The sequence below is a fragment of the Limulus polyphemus genome, unplaced genomic scaffold (genome assembly GCF_000517525.1).
Source record: "Limulus polyphemus unplaced genomic scaffold, Limulus_polyphemus-2.1.2 Scaffold776, whole genome shotgun sequence".
Taxonomy (NCBI): Eukaryota; Metazoa; Arthropoda; class Merostomata; order Xiphosura; family Limulidae; genus Limulus; species Limulus polyphemus.
This window is the reverse complement of record NW_013666386.1, coordinates 287,293-304,374: the sequence shown is the minus strand read 5'-3', so window position 1 is coordinate 304,374 and position 17,082 is coordinate 287,293. Positions and strand designations below refer to the sequence as shown.

Sequence of the window (17,082 nt, the reverse complement as noted above, 5' to 3'; positions counted from 1 at the left end):
TCGATCAGTATTCCTTTAGTTAACAACTTAAGACAATATATGTCGATCAGTATTTACCATATATTATCCTAAGTTGTTAATTACCTATCAGTATTTTCCATACATTGTCTCATTTACACATGCAAAGTTAGAGAAATATTGTTTAGCCAATATGCACCGACTTATACACGTAATTACATAAAAAGTAGTACCGGTTCCCTGTACATCATGTACTGTCTTATTTACTCAATGGAGTTACGTATTAATACCTTGTGTAACTAATACTCTAGTATTCATTAACCACTTTTGTGTGTTGAGCTGTTAGATTCGCAGCCTATCAGTGTATCGTATCATTTTTGTGTTGTTGTTTTTTAAATGTTGTTTGGCGAGTCTGCTGGGAGGAAACTTGAATTGAAACAACGCGTTACATTTGATATAACAAACTTTTTTCCATGCTGTGGTCAAATTCCGTGTAAGTCTCACTTCAACATGACGTCACCATGCAGTATCAATTTAAAGAGGGGGGGATCTTTTACAGTATCTGTGGAGGTTTAGTTCGTATCTTTTATCCTATATGTGAGAAGTGTCGCTAGTTTATCAGTAATTTTCGATTAGAAGACCAAAGGTGCACAGAGTCTTTTTTAAAAACTATGACCTTCATACGACAGAGGTTTGTTAGTCACTAATCACAAGTAGAAATTCTCGGTAAAACGTATTATCGTTCAGTCATTTATGTTTGTACAGTACTCAGAGTTGTTGAAACAAATTATCAGCACATAGACTTCAAGTTTAACTGATAATTGACAACATTTATTTAAAACGATGAAGAAATCAATCTCCTGTAAAAACGAAAACATTTACAGATTAATTTGTGTTTGTTTGTTTTTGAATTTCGCGCAAAGCTACACGAGGGCTATCTGCGATAGCCGTCTGTAATTTTGCAGTGTAAGACTAGAGGGAAGGCACCCACCGCCAACTCTTGGGCTACTCTTTTACCAACGAATAGTGGGATTGACCGTAACATTATAACGCCCCCACGGGTGAAAGGGCGAGCATGTTTGGTGGGACGGGGATTCGAACCCGCGACCCACAGATTGCGAGTTGAGTGCCCTAACCACATGGCCATGCCGGGCCTGATTAATACACTTCTTTTATTAAAAGTGGATGCACTATAGGCATAAGTTTTGGTGCAAGAAATAGATGGTCGAAGGATCGCTGCTATATGTTTTGCATGGGCAAACCATATGTTTCAATACTATTGATATTAAAATGTGAAGGAGGCAATTTCCAGTTAATGAAAGTAAGAGGGGCATATCCTTTTCGCCTCGACCGATTTTTAAACTACACCTATGACTTGCACTTACACGCATGCGTACGTTGAGAATATGTGTGTATCTCCTCTTACACACAAAGGAGTGCTATTATTCAAGATGTGTGCTTCAGAAATTAAATGAGTTAGGATAGAGCCATGTACGTAATACAGGGATCATAATTGGCCGCCATTTCTATTGTCAAGTTGTCGATCCACTGAACTCGTTAAAAATGTTGGAGGGGGCGGGGTTGCTGGGGTCAGAGATATATACTAGTACTAGTAGGTTCGATTTACTTTGATGTTTACGCTAAACCGAAATCAATAAATAATGCTTTTCAACTGTTTGACTGATGGACAGCCGACCAATCGTAAAACGTCTTTTGAGGCCGAAGGTATATGAATACATCGAATAAGATTAACTCCTTAAATGCAATGGCGGACGATCGAAATGGATCAGCACAGATTATAGGCTTTACACCTTAATGATGTGCGATTTTCGCCAATTTATTTAGAATAGAATAGACATGTTTCTTTCATCGAAACTGTTTTTAATAATTAAGGTCTGTTTGTTACAAATGGAAACGTATTAAATGTCAAAGATTCCAAAATGATTTTCAGAGTCATGAGTTATACATGGGAGAGCAAACTCGTGGGATCGTTGGATTTCAGATACACAAAAGATCACTGAACACCTATGTAATTTTGTCTACATTTATTTTCTTTTTTTCAGGAGTATGAAAGAATACCCAAATGTTTTCTAAAGATGAAAACCCAGAATCTAACTGATGAACAGGACAAGAAATGTAAAAAAAAAGTTTAGTAAAACAGGCAGAGGTTCATGCATGAACGTACATAATATTCCATATTTGCTTTTTAAAAGGCTCTGTTTTTAAATGATTGGTCAGTAATTTGTCCCAATAGAAGATGGGATGTACAAGTACTGCCTTAATATTTCATGAAATGACTAGTTTGTAGGTAACTGGTCTAATTATTGCAATTCTAAACATTTGTTTGTAGTAGATGTATAAATATTCCATGAAATGACTAGTTTGTATGATAACTGGCCGATAATTTTGACCATTGGAACAAGGGTCAAAGTGGCAAAAGTCCAGTGTTTACAGATTATCCTAGAATTTAATATTTAATGTCACAAAATGACTTATAATTCACCAGAGAGCATAAAGATCCCTTTGGCTTCCGGATACTGCCCATGTCCTCTGTCCATCAGGACCGGTTAAACTTTTAATTTGCTGTTCTCACCCCTAGTAACATTTCAATGTAAAAATTACTCAGTTTATTCTCCTGAAATTTACTTTGTAGTAGTTTAATAATCGTATGTCTTATCTGGTATTATTTAGTGTTTTGATAACAGAGTTAAAGTTGACCTCATGAACACTGATTTTCTGCAGAGTTTGTAAAGGAGGCTTAATTTTATTAATTGATAGTAATAGTAATTATTACTTCATAATGTAACTATTAATAGTAATAGTGACCAATGTCTGATATATATAACGTTTAGAACGCGCCTGATAATAATTATTAAGACCTGATGTTAAACGTTCGTAATATGAGAGCTTTCAATACGCTATTATCAATTATTATCCAAATACAAGACATTTATTTTTATTTGTCACAAAAAAATATAAATCTTGAAATACGTCCCCCCGATGGCTCGGTAGTAAACTTCATTGCTTATAACACAATAATTCGGGTTTCGAGCTTCGGACAGAACATATATCCTATTGTGCTAAAGCAAATAATATTTAGAAATAGTTCGGTGAACCTTTATTTTATAAACAACCCCCTCGGTGGCTCAGCGACAAGTCTGATGGTTTATAACTCTAAAAATCGGATTTAATACCCGCGGTGGGAACAACACAGATATCTCATTGTGTAACTTTATATACTCAACAGGCACAGCGGTATATCTGCGGACTTACAACGCTAGAAACCGGGTTTCGATACCCGTGGTGGGCGACTTTACAGAAAAGCTACGTGACTTTCAAAGATACTGAACGATTTGTACTGAAAATAACAATGAACTCAGAAGAAATGTAAACCAGAGTACGATAAACATTATTTTATGTAACAAGAATAAAGAATATTCGAGACTCGGTATCGAGAGTACAAAAAACCTGAGCGACTTTTAATTAGAATATAAATAAGTCGACAGCTAAGTTTAAGAAAGTTTAAGGAATGTGGTTAAGCGTAAGAAGAACGTATTACGTGTATGAAGCGTATCGAAAACACGTAAAAGAAAAAGTTAAGCGGTTTGCAGTAAGAGTGTATATATATATATGTGCATAATTTTGTAACATTTGCCTGACTGTTAAACAAACAAGAAACTGTTTACAAAGCTGTAAAGAGGATATTAAATATGATTTTTTTTCAATAACAATCGTAATAGTTAGTAAGATTTATACATACAACACTAATATATAAGTTACAGAGAGTGAAGTGGAATGGGATTCTATCTGTATATCTCTTTGTCTCGTTTCCTTGCTACGAACCATATATCTGCTGCGTAACAATAACAATCGTAATAGTTAGGTAGGATTTATACATACAACACTAATATATAAGTTACAGAGAGTGAAGTGGAATGGGATTCTATCTGTATATCTCTTGCTATGAACCATATATCTGCTGCGTAAGTTTCTGTTAAATGTTTCTGCGAAATGTTATAGAAAAAGACTAACATCCTCGGGGTGTTCAACAAAGTTGAATGTATGTGAGTTGGTATAGATCGTTTATTTATAAAATACAGACTAGAAAAAGACTAACATCCCCGGGGTGTTTAACAAAGTTGAATGTATGTGAGTTGGTATAGATCGTTTATTTATAAAATACAGACTAGAAAAAGACTAACATCCTCGGGGTGTTCAACAAAGTTGAATGTATGTGAGTTGGTATAGATCGTTTATTTATAAAATACAGAAAGATATATATATATATAGATTAAAACTTATTACGATAAGAATTATGATTGGTGTTTCAGTTGTAGAACACACACACATATATATATTTGTCAGTTGCAAAAAAAAACTGTAATTGGACTGACAGAATAGAAAGTTTATACATGTATATAGTACACGCACACACTATGACTTGGTATATGAATGACAATGCAGAGGTTTATGTAAGTTATATACTTTATATAGGTTAGATTTAATAACTAGGCAAAGACGTCGGAACCGGAGAGTTACGTGATTCCCTAATAATTAAATTTGAGGACCCGCATCTTCCCCTCCCCCACTTTGCTGACGACTTTTTTATTTGTTGTTAAGCACAAAGCTACACAAGGTTATATGTGCTGTGCCAATCAGGGGTATCGAAACCCGGTTTTTAGCGTTATAAGCCCCCAGACTTGCCACTGAGGGGTTTGCTGGTAACAGTTTTTTGTTAATCTTTTTCTGTGTAGTTAGCTGACTTTGTCAACCGAATTGAAAGAAAACTACAGTTCTTTGGAAAATTCTAACCATTACGCTGTCAGTAGCTTTTTGTGTGCTTGTATTATGATGTATATTCTAGTTATTACTTGAAATATTATTTTTATTCGTCTGCCTTACGATTTTACAGCAAACAATCTGATCTACTTGTTTTTGTTTGTACAATAAGATACTTGTTATTGTACAAATTGCTGAATAATATTCCAAAACGTTTTTTTTTTATTATTATTGTCTGGCAATTCTTATTCATTTAGGACTGTCCCTCCTAGCAATGTTTTTTACGTTCCGATTTATGAGAAAGACATATTTACGGAAATAGAAATTTTCTTTGGTATGTAAACGGGAGAAAACAGATTTATCTCAGTTTTGTATTTTTTAAACAAACGTAGAGAGTTCTATCTTGTTAAAGAACGGATTATGCGTATAACTTCCTGAGGAACTGAATGTAATATCAGAGTGAGAGAAGAGAGATCACGCCTAATAATGAAAATATAGGTGTGTGTACATTTTTATTAAGTTATTGTGGTTGATACTGAAGATAAAGGGTTTGCGTATGTTATAAATGAAGATATTACATATGGTTTACTTATGTGGTGTTTAAAACATATTGTGGTACAATTTATGCTGTTAATATTCACAACAGGGTGTTTAGCATTATCTACAGAGATAGGAGTATATAAATCCAAGAATCATAATACTCTATATACTGAGATAATGCTCGTATTGTTATGTATAAAAAAATATCAATTTCCGTTATTTGACAAGACTTAAGTTCTTGGACTGTTTAAACACTTAAATTAATTTACTGTATGTAACCTCTTGGTTTAATTATTGGGGTGCATGAAACAAAGATTCCTTTACATTATTTGAATTTAACTGTTGGACTGTTTAAACTCTAAATCAACTTAATTTATGTAACCTGTTGGTTTAATTACTGGGATGTATGGATCAGATTCCTTTACATTATCTGACAAGATTTAACTGTTGGACTTTTTGAACTCCAAATCAACTTAATTTATATAACCTGCTGGTTTAATTACTGGGATGTATGAATCAGATTCCTTTACATTATTTGACAAGATTTAATTGTTAGAAACAATAAAGTCTAAATCACTTTATTTAACAATATGGTTTAATTATTAGGGTGGACGAAATACAGTATTTAATAGAATGGTTCAGTCGGTGGACTGTATAAAATACATGTACATTTACAATATTTAGCTAGATGATATTGTTAGAATGTACTAAATAATATCACATCAACGTTATTTAGTAAGATAATATGGTTTTCTAAGCATATTAAATGAACATCTAGTTAAGTTGCTCGGTAAAGTGCTATGACTGTTTGCGTGCGTAACATTATTTATATTTAGTGAAAAATTTAGTTTGACGACATTACAAAAATGGTGGCCGTTCTAGGAATAAGAAAACAAACCACGTGGCCCTAATCCTAACTGCTTATCAACGTCACTAGAGAAACATCAACTTATGGCATTTAGCCAAGAAACAGCTAGAGATAGACGATATAAGATATATTTTGGTGACGTGTCAGTAATCTGAAAAATTGTGGTTTTTACTACAGCTGCCCAGTTCACAGTAATAACTCCGCACATACGAGCTTGTTATTGGAACTCCTTGTGTGTGTGAGAGTAAAAGAAATCATCGAACAAAGGCGCATGAAGTGTTATTACGCTGACGATGTCTTAATGTTGAATTATTCATAGCAAATATGCGTTTAGGTTCATTTATGTTCTAAATAAAATCCAAATACAGCATTTTCTTTGTCATCAATTTGATAAAGCCAGTTTGTATTGTGTTTCTTACTGAATGATGTCTTTATTCATAATAGTTTATCGATTTGTAGGCGTAATACATTACAGAAGTAATTATGTCTCACCTGCATTAACAAATGATAGTAAAAAGCACCAAACAGGTTGTTAGAGCTTTATTTTTCTGTGACGTTCGTTTTATGTAAGAGATCGGCGTACGTGGTGAAAACGGAGCGGGCCAAAGTTCTCCATCACTTTCGTCAGTGTTGCCAAGACAACGGACGCTCTCACCTTGGCACGTAGCTTTCAGTGTTCTAGAGCCCTAGAGCTCCAGAGCGTGGACAGTAGGTTGCCAGTTATTTCGGGCTGACACTAAGTAGAGAATTCAGCAGAGTTTACAGGAAAAGCAACTTCAAAAGTGTTAATACAGACGCAAAGCCCCTTTTATCCGCAACATTTCCATAAGCTTGTGTTTTGTTAACCCGGAGATATTTAAAATGATAACAATAGAAAGTTACCCATGAGCTCCAATGGATTTTTTTACAGGCACTATTTTTAGCTCTCTGTTCCAATTAAACGCAAATATCTACATATCTGTCAAATTACCTGGCCATAACCTTCTGGCAAAAATTATGTCTAAATATTTACATGTTTACATCTGATAGTGCATGTCTGTCTTTATAGCTATACATATTCATTTTTTTCTTATCAATGTTTTTGATTTGTCTATCAGTGTCAGTCTAATTCTTTAGCCATATCTGTGAATTGACACCTATCTGCTTGTTTCAAACCAGTATCGTCTGCCTATCTACCTAATCACATATACTCTCTCAATAACCATCTTTGAACCTTTTTACTTAATTAATTCTGGAAAAAACACCATATGATAACTTCCAGAAATATAACTAGTAGTTTTTTTTCCCCTCTAAACATGTAATCATAAACACAAATTCAGAATTAAAAATTGCATAACCAAGAAATGCTACTGCAAAAGTTTCTTATCATTTTTGTCAGAATAAACTGAAGATTTATGAGAAAAATTCATATTAGTTTAAAGCATATTGTTTTAGTTTTCTTATGAGAATTTATGATTTTTCTCAAAGGTACAAAAGTCTAATAACTAACTGAAAGTGACAAATGAATTGATTTTTATAATTAAAAACCTTTTTTTATTGCAGGTAAATAAGTTGCATTTATAACATGAGTTGTAAAATGTATGTACACATATGACCATAGATTGATTATTCCTCAGAGTTTAACATAGATACATCAGTATTGACTTGTGCATAACTTGTTAAGTTTTACAAGGACACACCAGAAAGTCTGAGAGAAAACCTTGAAAACCTGAAATTATAATCTCAGCACATAAAAAAGTAGGGGAAAATCATAACAGACAAGTCACAAAACTTACATGTTTTTATAAGGTCCATTAGTAATAGTTGAATGTGACTTTAAAGGAGTAGGTTAAAGTATTCTTTCTTTTCTTTTGGACTTATTCTGTTTTTAAACTAATGTTCATCATCATGGAAGTAAAATTCATGAAATGTAAAGTTGTAGTTTTTGTTATTTTAAAAGATACAGTGCCTGTCTATGATTTGCCTTAAGTATTAGTTTAGTTATTGAAAGGTTAAGCTTGGCTGAATAGGCAATCGAGTGAGTATGGTTATCTTCTGCTTATAGAGGAGAATCATGACACTCAAAGAAATGGTTGCTCAGTGTATATGATAAGTAGTGATGAAATGGGTTGAGAGGTTTCTTACGTCATTCACAGATTTTGACTCCTTACAGGAAAGGCCACAAGATTGATTCTAGAATTTTTTTTCTTTTTTTTTTTAACTTGCCTAAACAGAAATATATCTTGTGTAATACTTTACTGCTTAGATGGATCATAAGAATATGTGTTTTATTGTCAGGGATTTCTTTTAATTTGTTTCCTTTTCTCATTTTGTGAAAAACTGACTGATTTATTTGAATCTTCAACACAAGAAGATGTAGTTGATAATTTTAAAATTAAAAGAAAAGCAGTTAATGAAACCATGTATTTGTGTCAGGTACTGTCAATACTTTGTTCTTTAAATATTATTATATAGTATTAAAGTTGTCTACTTTTCAGAAGTAACCAATGTTCCTACACTTCCCAACTAAATTGTACACTTAAAATTTCACAAAAACCCTGTAATGTTTTATTTGTTTAAAAATGCAATAGTCTTTTGAAGAAACACTGGTTTGTTAGCATTGCTATTATAAAAGTTGTCAAACATTGACAAGGTAGTGATTTAAAAATGAATTATTCTTTTTGCTCCTTTTATCAATATCAGTGATAGATGTATTAGAGTAAGATAAAACTAGAGTTATGTGAATTCTGTACACACTTATGAATACCAATACATTTGTATACACACAAAAAAAATATCTTAATCCACAAACAGGACACACAGATATTATTAAATGTAATATTGTTTTACATGTTTTTGTTTTACCTGCCATCAAATATAATCTATAAGCTAGATATTAATAGCTACTATATCACATAATACATATATATATATATATATACACACCTTGTTATAAGTTTTATCTATGTACCACCTACCATCAGTTATGTCACTGGAACTATCAGAGACAGATAAAACTAGCTTTATTAACACTTTGTGTATCTGGCTTATAGATATTGGAACCTTATGTACCACAAAGAGTTTAGATAAATATATGATGAGGAAAGATTATATATTTCTTGTGATATCTGTAGAAATTTTAAATGTAACAACTTTACATACCACTAGATATCTCAAAGCTAGGCATACCACTTGACCTACTTGAGATATCATCATCATGCAGTAATATCAATGAATATGTAATGTATAATTTATTTATTATATTCTGTAAATTAAAAACATAAAAATATTGATATGTCTTAAACTACGTATTTACACTGTATTTAATTTCAAGATTAGAAATCATATTACATGTAATAACATAGATGAAGCTACCTCAATATTACTTGTGAAGTTCTTTTAAGCTTCAAACAAGAAGATGAGAATGTTTTATAATTCTTAGAGAAACATTAAATGTTTATGGTCCAGTACATGATGTAGTTTTAACGGCATTAAATTCTGTAAATTATGATTTTGGTTAATTAATTACATAGATTTTTGGTTTCATGCTATATTATAAATTATGTAAATTATGTTTTCAGATCCTGGGAAAATAGCACTCGTGTGGATATGTCACACAATGAAGAAGCTCCAGCACCTAGAGACCCAGGTGTTTCCTTGACAACTCATCCTAGCTTCACAGATCAAGATTTTGAAGGTAACTATCTTGATGCTATTAGAGATTTCTCTGAACACTTCTTTCACAGTACTACAGTACTAGTTTTGTTGATAATTTGTTTCAAGACTACTGTCTTGGAGATGATTAAGAATTTTAGGTCAGGATAACTTCTAACACTTACTGACAACTTAACTACACAGTTAGTGCTGTAGGCAAGTTTTAAACATTGATGAGTCTGATTAATACCAAAGCTGACATAATGGTTTTCCTTCACAGTTTTTGAACTAGTAATAATATATTTGTGCCTACAACATCAAGTGTAAAGGTAACAAAAGATATTATTTAGAGGATGTACTAGGTGTAAGATGAACTTTTAGATACCATTGTTTAAAACTGTAGTTGAGGTGACTGACATGTAAATGTAATGTGTTAGATCCAATTTAGTTTATTGGAGTATTGATTAAGTGTATTACACATGAGTTCAATAATTAGAATGTGAATGTGAGTTGTTATTTATGAGTTAATTAGTTGAATTTAAATTCTTTTCTGCATAACTGAGCTAAGTTAGTGTAAATATGGATTTTGCTTGTTACATCTCATTTAGCTAGTTTGGTGTAAGATCTAAATTTTGATGTATCATTCAGATATTTGCGCTATGTGAGTTAGTTTGGAGTGTAAATCTTTTGTATTACAGAATATTTAACTAACAAGTTAAATGTTACATATTTTACACAAAATTTAGATGATTAGGATCTATTGTATTAAATATGGTTTAGCTCATTTACTCGGGTTTCATCTTATATGAATGTGTACCTCATTTGTTGCATATAGCATAAACTTTGGGTAAGTATCAATGTTGTAGTTGCAACCGAGTACATTTTTTTTGTATTATCACTTGTGTGTATCATCTTATAATTTTCAAACGAAACTGTTTTCTTAAGCATCATGGCACTAGTTTAGTATTTTTGAGTCCTATGTCCTTGACAGTTGTACCTTGGTGAGGATAAGAAGAACTTGAAATGTTTAATGGTAGCTATAAATCAGTTATTACAGGAAGAGTCATAAAGATAAAGAAAAAGAGGTAACAGACATAAGTAGAATGCTGTAAATTTGGAAATTATCAGAATGAATTATAGATACCTTTGTTGGAGTATAGTTAAAAATTGTTACTCAAGGTCTCATTTAAATTATGTAGATAAATGTAATGATTGTGATAATACACAACTAGCAAGGTGTGGTATGAAGTTACAGCTTATAAATTTGAACAATATACTCCAACAGTGATAAAAATAGAGATTAAAACTAAGGACAAGTCTCAGAAGCTTACATATGGATGATTTATATACATTATTTATGTATTGTAAGTCAAACATAACTTTCTTGGATATCTTGATTCTTGGCTAATTTTTGTGTTATACAAGTAGAGTATTGTATCTTTTTGGGGGGGGGGGTGTCTAATGTCTATTTTCAGATGATTGGTTGATATCATATATGTAATTTTAGTGAATAATAACTTTTCTTGAAAGATATGTGAAAGCCCATGTATGTGTGAGTTATTAAAATGGAATGTATAATTCATGTAATAAACAGCTCTTTCTAGTTTCAGTATTACTATTATGCCATAATGTGATCAGATACTTGCTAGGGCAACATAAATGATGAAATGTATAAATTGGTATTCACAATTTGAAAAATACATTAGCTTTCAAAATATTGTTTATTTTATACATTTAAGCAAACTGATAATATGTTTGATCAGAAATTAAAACAAGTAAACAATGTTTGGTGCATTTTAGTTAGAACATCTAAGTTTCACTTAAATGTTTTTGTGAATTTTTTTCTCATGATAAGCTTTAATGTAATAAAATGTAATGTGTGGAAGGAATAAAATTCTGTTGCTCATTTCAAGAAAAAAAAGTAAGATATTACCCATAGTTAGAGAAACATGAGGTAACTGTAAGATCTCTATATGATTAGTAAGGTAGAAAAAATTTAAAATCCTTAGAGATGAAATTAAATCACATTCAACTCTAGGAAGGAGCATAGAATTGAATCTACTAATTATAGAGAAATTTTTGTCGTAACATAAGTCTCAGCTAACCATAGAAAGGAAAATATATGATTAATCAAATTTACTTTTATGACAGAACATAGATTTTAATTTTAGTAAGGTGAAAATATTGTAAATAATAGTTAACTACAAGAAAACTTATCTATATTCTGTGTCCTACAGTTTATTTCACACAGTCTACATACCTTACATGTATAGCTAGTCTAGTTTATAGTAAAACCTTTTCACATAATGTGTCTTGTGTTCTCTTGCAGATCGCAAAACACAGATTTTGAGTTGTTCAAATTTTGATAAAAACATTATTTTTACTAAAAGGTAAATTGTTCTTTGTAAGCCTCTGTTAATTTTGTTATAATTTATAGTAGAATCTTATTCATGTTTTATGTCACACTTCTCCACATAGATCACAACATAAACACACTTAACGTGGTTAGTTCTTTGAAGAAAGCTTTTCGTTTTGTGTTACCACTTTTCTTTGCAAGACAGGATACATGCATTAATGTTGATCTGATTTGTAGAAGAAACTTATTTAAGGTGTATGTCACTTTCCTCTTTGCAGGCCGGGAACATTAAAGTTTATGTTGGTAAACTTTCTGTTATGAACTTTTTAGAATATTTGTCACATTTATCTTTACAGGCCACAGAGCACATACAGTTTATGTTGGCCTTCATGTCCCTGGCTACAGGAGGAGAGGCCACAGACGTCACCGTCACCACCATCATAAAAATGGACACAAGAAGAAAGAGGATGGAACTGCTGCTGACTATGAACATGGAATTAATCGTCCAGGTAACACTCTTCATGCAGCATACTCTATTTATTTTCATACAATATGAGGTACATCATAAGGTTTAAAGGTTTTGTATATTTTTCTAAGTTCCACTATTTTTTTCATGCAATGCTTTCATTGTTTTAAAGTATATACAGATAGAGTGAACCTAAAACCTGGAAGTTTTAATGATATATAAAAAAGAAACCTAAATTATTTGCATCAGTCTGTTAGAATTTTTGCTTAGTTTGAATTGATTATATTCTATTGTAGTTGAATAATAAACCTGTATTATTCTAAAACTATTGTCAAAGGCAGTATTTCATAAAAAAAAATACTTGAAGTCTTATATAAGATTTAATTTAAGTATTATTAACATCTTGTTATTTTGTTAAAGTATTCATATTTAAACACATCGTATTTATTGTGACAATTTATCATTAAAACTAATGGTTTCTATGCATTAAGGCAGTGTAGTTTCTAATTTACGGATTTCAGTCAATCATAACTATGAAATATACTTAGTACAATAGGAAAGAGAAGCTACTAAAAGTTCAGGAGTAAACCATGTGCACACTTCCTGTTGATTCTCATTCAGGAAGAGCTAAATTCTGTAATGTCTGATAAGGAACAACTTTTGACAATGATGTCATAAAGCAACAGTTTCGTAAGTATAGTGTTTTTATAACAGTTCGTTATTATAATTTTTACTAATTTCTGTGTTGTAGTCACCCCTCCTGCTGAACGTGTACACTTTATCTTGGGAGAGGGGGAGGATGATACCCATGAATCTCACCCCCTCTTCAGTGAAATGGAAGAGCTCCAAGGAGATGGAGATGATATGGAATGGAGAGAGACTGCAAGGTAAAATTGTGATACTTTCTTTTATTGCTTTTTTGCAAGTCATACAGTTATTGAACAATGTTGAATATAAAACACAAGACAGTTTTGTCCCTGTTCTTTCACAAAATACACTTTGGAGCAGAAATTTTTGCAAAAAAATCTGATTGTTTTTTTTATTATGACTATTATTTATTGGCTTAAGATAAAAGTGTTAACAAAGTTTCTAGAAAATGAGACTTTTTATCGTATAGATGGGTAAAATTTGAGGAAGATGTAGAAGAAGGTGGAAACAGATGGTCCAAGCCACATGTAGCTACCATCTCTCTCCACTCTCTCTTTGAGCTTCGCAGCTGTATATTGAATGGCACTGTTATGCTAGACATGGATGCTTCAAGCCTGGATCAAATCTCGGGTGAGTACATTTTTATGATTAAAATCACATATTTCAGTTTTTACAAGTTAAGAAAGTTGAATGATTTAAGAATGTGTTTGTGATTTATAAAGTTAAAATGCATTGTATGTATTATTTTACTAATGAATATGTGTTAAACAAATTTACTAATTTAAAAGCACTTAATATTTTTCAATATAAAAATATTCATACTGTATTGTATGGTTCAGCTTTAATTGGAACAGTTAAAGAAATGTTTGCCCCTAAAAAGCCCTTACAGGTCTTTTCCATATAGAACTTATTTGCTTGAGATTTGAATAAAATAGTTGTGATCACATATTCTAATATTACTAATATCTCATGTCTGAAGCAATAAGCATACCTCTGAAACCTAAATATGTTGAATAATGTTTTCATTCAGTGTTTAATTTACCAGTGACAAAATACAGTACCATGAATATTATACTGAAAACAGTATATTAGGTGTAATGAAAGATCACATTATAAACTTTTAAATTTTTTCCATTTATATTATGTTGTTTGTACTGTTTGTTTGTTTTGTTGTTAAATGTAAAGCTGTACAATAGGCAATCTTCACTGAGCCAGCAGAGCTTATTTGTGCTAAACATCATTCAAGCTTACATTTTATATAACAGTGTCTGAAATAGATTGTAAGGCAACACAGATAGCATGATAAGTAATAAAGTGTTTTCAAATGCCATCCCAACACTTTTCTAACTGGTAATCTTATTTATTCTGTTCTTTAAGAGGAATAATTTTAAAAAGTATCTAATCACCACTGATGTTTAATCATAATTTGTGCTATAACAGGTATAAGTCTTTAATTGGAAGCTTTTGAATTATACATACCCTATGATTGAAACATTAGTGATCTATACTGATATAAAATGTCTTTAAGAGACTAAACGAGTGTTTAACATTTGTTAAGAATTACATCTAAAAAGTCACTATGCTTGAATGAAAGCAGTCTTTAAATTAATTGAAACTATATCACTAATTTCTCTTTTGTATTTTTCTGCACACAAAGTCTTCAATTGGTATGCAAGATTTCTGAATAAAACATAGTTTTTTAAGTTTTGTATTAATTTTTCAGACCTTATGCTGGAAAGTATGGTTAATTCCAATCAACTCCAAGGTGATATGCGAGAGAAAGTGAAAGAGGCCCTTCTCCGTCGGCACCGGCATCAACATGAAAAGCGTCATGGTGGAGAGAAAGGCTCTCGTCTACCTTTAATACGATCTTTGGCCGAAATTGGACGAAACTCAAGCAAAAGCGTGTTTGGTTCTAATAGTGAGTGTTTTCTGAGTCTTTTGCTGATTGCCTTTCATTTGATTAAATAACAAATTTCCATTTACCATTCATTATGTTTTCTTGAGATCTACATAATTTTGTTTGTTAAGTTCTATAATTTTTGTTATTCCTTTCTTTTGCCAACTGTAGAATAAGCCTAAATAGCACCTATATTTGATTTGATTGCTTATACTTTTATGCTTACACACAGATTGTAGGAGTGCTGGAGAATCAAAAACTGCTATCTTCTTCCACAGCTTTATATTCGCACTTTTGTCTTGTGCTTTATGAAATTAGTGTTGTTATTTTCTCTTCACATGACATCTTCTTCCTGTTTCACAGCACATTTGGACAAAGAGGGTGGAGGGCATTCCATCCCATCTACTCCCAACAGCCCTTCAGCCCATGGGGAAGGAAAACCTAACTTTGGAAAGTTCCTGAACATTCCTGGTAAACCCCTGTGATAATTGGGTTTGCCTGCAATATCTGAAATAGTTGAACTTTGTGATTAGTTGTTGTCAGGTTTTGTCTGCATGCTACGAGCTTCTGCAGATTCTCCCAGTTCTAGATAGTGAAGTAGATGTGTGACAGATAGTCATGTATATTCAACATTCAAGTCTTCTGTGGCACCTCTGCCTTTTAGTCTCATATGTTGTCATTCATGCTGGTCATAGTAGAGCTAAGACTCTGTGACATCTAGCCCTGCTCTCTGGCTTTCTTATTCTTTTAAAACAAATCTTTGTATGTGTTGTTATAGTCACAGGTAGCTATATAATGTTTTTAAACCAAACTCCTAGAGGAAGGCCATAGTTCTCCTGGAAATTATTCAAAACAAGCGATAACTCACAGTATTAGCAACTGATCGTAGTCTTTTAAAATTAATATTCTGATTATTTTGCTTTGTTTCATTTACATTTACAAAGAATTTACATGTGTAACAGAATTAACATACTGGTGCTTTTATTAAATATAAGAAAAAAACATTGATTGATAATTATAATTTTGTAAACAGAAAAAATGTTGCATAAATAAAAAATACAAGAATATTTTTTCATTTCACAGCTTACAATATATCCAATTATATCAACAAGAGCATTGAGTTTTTTTGTTTTTTTTTACAAAATACAATACAATTTAATAACTAAAGCTATTGTTGATCTTTGTTATTAAGCACAAAGCTACAAAATGGGCTGTGCTCTACCACCATGGGTATCAAAACCCGGTTTCTAGCAGTATAAGTCCGCAGACATACTGCTGTGCAATAAAAACTTAATGGAAAAGATATATGTAAAAATATCTCATTACACAGGTTTAAAGAAAGAGAAACTACATTACAAAAATAAAAAAAACATGTTAAAAAGTGTCTCATCAGTTGTGACTTATACCAAGAGTTTTCAAAATTATATACATAAATATTGTTTAATTTATATGTTTTTTATATGTGTGAGTCACATCTCAGGACCCAAGGTAGGAAATTTCAAAGTATACTTTTATACAAGTTAATGAAAAAACAAATTTTAGACTTACAACACGGCTTTAAACATCCATAATTGCCCGTTTTAATATAAATTATTAATGTTTAAAGAGGATTTTTAGTTTCTTTTCTGTAGATAAGTATTTTTACATTGACAAAAATACTTCTCCCTCTGACAATAAACACTTACTACTAGTGCTTTCTAACCCTCAAGCTTATTTAAACATCTGGTAGGTGTGATAATTTTTGTTAAAACAGCATGTTGTAGTGAATGATTTGACTTAATTGCTTTGATATTAACAAGTCAAAACTTTCAAACACTTATTTTTACTGTTTCATCTCCCTCTGGTATTTTTTATGTTTATTAACATCTCTGGTATATTTTTAATAGTGTTTCAATAGATTTTCAGTGTTTATATACTTATATATATATATATAT

The 17,082-nt window shown here is 31.6% G+C and overlaps 1 protein-coding gene across 1 annotated transcript in view; it reads left to right on the top strand.

Annotated features, from left to right (window-relative positions):
- Positions 1-17,082, top strand: part of LOC106460470 (sodium bicarbonate cotransporter 3-like) — a 79,916-nt gene that overhangs the window by 23,481 nt on the left and 39,353 nt on the right. The window contains 5 exon segments of the mRNA XM_022387206.1: positions 9,706-9,821; positions 12,491-12,643; positions 13,352-13,487; positions 13,718-13,878; positions 14,972-15,169. Coding sequence (XP_022242914.1) covers positions 9,706-9,821; positions 12,491-12,643; positions 13,352-13,487; positions 13,718-13,878; positions 14,972-15,169 — 764 coding nt within the window.